Here is a 3,453-nt window from a genome sequence, read left to right on the forward strand (position 1 = left end):
TATATATATATATATATATATTCAATTAATTCAATAATAGGAGAAAATCTTTTACAAGAATTTTATCAAGAAGCTAGCGTGAAAAAACTCAAAAGGGAAAAAAATCCATCATTTTTTATTCCCAAGAATATATTTATTTATTTATATTTATATAAGGGCATTACTACAGAATAATGCCACACACTAGACTTCCATAATAAACACATTTTTACCGAATGCGAGGAAAAGTAACTCTTAAAAAAAACAACCTTTTAAGAATGAAGGTTGTTCTTTTTTTAAGAGTTGCTTTTCCTTTTTTTTAAATAGACATGTTGGATAATGTAGTCCTAGATACTTTACAACTGAAACAAAGATGGAATAATTATATCTGATCATAGGTTTACTCAACCTAGGCTGGTCTGGAGTTAAAAAAACAGCAACGGCTGCAACAACCCATCAAGGCCTGCAGGCATACAAGAATAGATTGGAAAGAAGAGAAATCAATATTTTCAGACTGCTACACTGCACTTTACATGATAAACCTCTGCATGTTGGAGTCTTACATTTGGCAGGCTTGTAATGATTTGCACCTACATGTTTCATCAACTATGAATGTGCCATAAATCTGTTCAAAGAGGGCTGACCGAGGCTACTTAACAACAACGACAAGACAAATACTTACACAGAGCTATAATCATTAAGATGGCAGGAACACCAAAAGCCAACATGTAACAATCACCACCAAAACATTTGACATCAGCTGTAAAAGGATAAAAAAAGACAAAAATCAATTTAGTGTCAATTATGTCAATTTAGTGTCAGTTATGTCAATTTAGTGTCAATTATGTCAAAATTTCACTGAAAGAGAATGTGTAGTTTCAAACTGGACAAAATGTAAAAGAGACCCAGATAGATCAAAGCTACAAGAGTTCAGTTTTACAATCTAGATTTTCTTCCTCCAGGGTTGGTCCCAAAAGTGCTATGAAGTAATTGCTTTTTTTAAATTTCACTCACAAAGGATTTTTTGATCTAACATTATCAGCATCAACATTTCATGTCCACTCTTCCACGCTTGTATGGATCAGACGGAATTTGATGAGGCAGACTTTCTTACAACTGGGTGCCTTTCCTGTCATCAACCCTTACCTGTTTCCAGGCAAGCTAATACTTTCCCATAGCTTGACATGTTTTTCATGGAAGACAGGAATCAAGCAACCTCACTTGTATGACAATGATGCTCATTTACAACCATTATGTCATATCTAGACAGAGATACATACAAGCACAAACATACATACATATACATGTGTGTGTGTGAGAGAGAGAGAGAGAGAGAGAGAGAGAGAGAGAGAGAGAGAGATGAGCTTCTTTCAGTTTCTATCTATCAAATCCACTCACAAGGTTTTGGATGACCCAAGCCTATAGTAAAAGACAGTCGCCCAAGGTGCCATGCAGTGGGACTGAACCCATGGCCACATGGTTGTAAAGCAAGTTTCTTAACCAAATGGGCACACCTGTAGAAAACCCTTACCCCAAATTCCATTGGTAGGATTGAAAGTAGATGAAAATAAACCATATGATTGAAAAGCAAACGTGTTAACTGCACAGCAATTTGAGATGATTTTTTTTGGTAAGTTAATCTTAGAAATTAAATAGAATAAATGATATAGCATAGCTTACCTCTAAGGACTGGAGTTAGCAAAGTAGAAAGAAGACTTCCAGCATTGACAGCAAAATAGAAGACAGAGAAAAAACTTTGTACTAACTTTTCCTAAAACAGAAAAAAAAGGGTAGCGGAGGAAAGTGAAAGTTGAACTTCTAGTTAGTCAAATAACATTTTCTCTGAAAGAGAAACACTTTAAAATATTATATTGCTATCATATATACATCTTGATTTCTGACTAAGGTACAAGGTCACACACATTTACAGAAGAAAATGAGATTGTGTGACATTTATGCCATTTTTTCTGTGAGTGTCAAAAGATATTCTGAGTAGAATTGAAACTACAACAGCTCAGTTCTTGATAACTGGTTCAATTTGAGCTAAGTTTTAATCCACTCTTTACAATCAGATCAATTTTGCTTACACACACAATAGATTATTTCATATACAGTGTTATGTAATGTTGTAATGTATATACAAACCCAGTGGCTTTTTTTCAAAGTATTACCTCCTTTTATATATAAGTAGCCGATGAGGGAGTCATTGCAAATGAGTATCACAAGCCACTCATATCCCTAGTTACCTTAGTGACCAGTAGATTACAGAGCATGGAACTCAGTCAAATACCTTCTCTAAATTGACGAATGCTAAGTATATAGGTTTACTCTTAGCTAAACATTTCTACATCTGTCTCATTTAGAAACTACATCTTATCTGGGTTAATTCTATTCCTAATCAATTCCGTATTTAAAATAACAAAGATAGCAAATACAAATAATAATGAATACATACTTCTCCTTTGCTAAATTGGTCTCCTCCAAAGGCTGCAACACATGGCTTTATACCACCAGTACCAGTGGATATTAACAATAATCCTATCATTGGACCAGCACTGGAAAGAAAAAAAAAGTATGTATATAAAATTAATCTTAAACAAGATGGAATGACAGTTTTTCATTGGAAATAATGATTCTTTCATTATTTTTATCTTCAAAATGTTGAGAGAGTAAAAATATTTTTTCTATATTGTGCTGGTGCCTTGAATAAAAAAAAAAAAGATAATAAAAAACCTCTCAGTCTGTTCTGTAAATGTTTGGCAACTCAAATGAAGTACTGAGGGTAAGGTAACTTCTATATGTCATGAAAACATGCACCCAGTATCCTCTGTAGAGTGGTCGGTGTCAAAGGAATTGCAGAGCAACATGAAATGAAGTGTTTTGCTCAAGAACAGAACCCATCACCCACTCCAGGAATCGAAACTATGATCTCACAATTGCAATTGCAACATTTTAACTGCTAGGCCATGTGCCTTTATATTTGCTTACAGTCCTGTACTAAAATTTTACCCAGGTCAAATTGTCTAATTCTCCACTCAATCCAAGTGTTTAAAATAAGTACCTGCTTACAGTTACAGAGTTGGGGAGGTCTCTCAGTATACTGGTTTATATTCTTTAAGGCAATGGCCCAACATGCTCACAGTCTAATGACTGTAACCAGTCGTTGTTGTCGTCGTCGTTTAACGTCCGCTTTCCATGCTAGCATGGGTTGGACGATTTGACTGAGGACTGGTGAAACCAGATGGCTACACCAGGCTCCAATCTGATTTGGCAGTTTCTACAGCTGGATGCCCTTCCTAACGCCAACCACTCAGAGAGTGTAGTGGGTGCTTTTACGTGTCACCCGCACGAAGGTCAGTCAGGCAGTACTGGCAACGGCCACGCTCAAAATGGTGCATTTCATGTGCCACCCACACCAAAAAAAACAAAAAAAAAACAACCTAAACATGTAAAATAATCAAATGTTAAAAAAAC

General features: G+C 35.4%; 1 protein-coding gene across 1 annotated transcript in view; it reads right to left on the reverse strand.

The window, feature by feature from the left end:
- Positions 1 to 3,453, reverse strand: part of LOC106871318 (peptide transporter family 2) — a 54,938-nt gene that overhangs the window by 26,111 nt on the left and 25,374 nt on the right. Inside the window, exons 5-7 of the mRNA XM_052970980.1 lie at positions 2,435 to 2,534; positions 1,660 to 1,750; positions 662 to 739 (exon numbers count right to left, since the gene is read on the reverse strand). Coding sequence (XP_052826940.1) covers positions 662 to 739; positions 1,660 to 1,750; positions 2,435 to 2,534 — 269 coding nt within the window. The remainder of the gene's footprint in view (positions 1 to 661; positions 740 to 1,659; positions 1,751 to 2,434; positions 2,535 to 3,453) is intronic.

Source organism: Octopus bimaculoides, chromosome 10 (genome assembly GCF_001194135.2).
Source record: "Octopus bimaculoides isolate UCB-OBI-ISO-001 chromosome 10, ASM119413v2, whole genome shotgun sequence".
Classification (NCBI taxonomy): domain Eukaryota; kingdom Metazoa; phylum Mollusca; class Cephalopoda; order Octopoda; family Octopodidae; genus Octopus; species Octopus bimaculoides.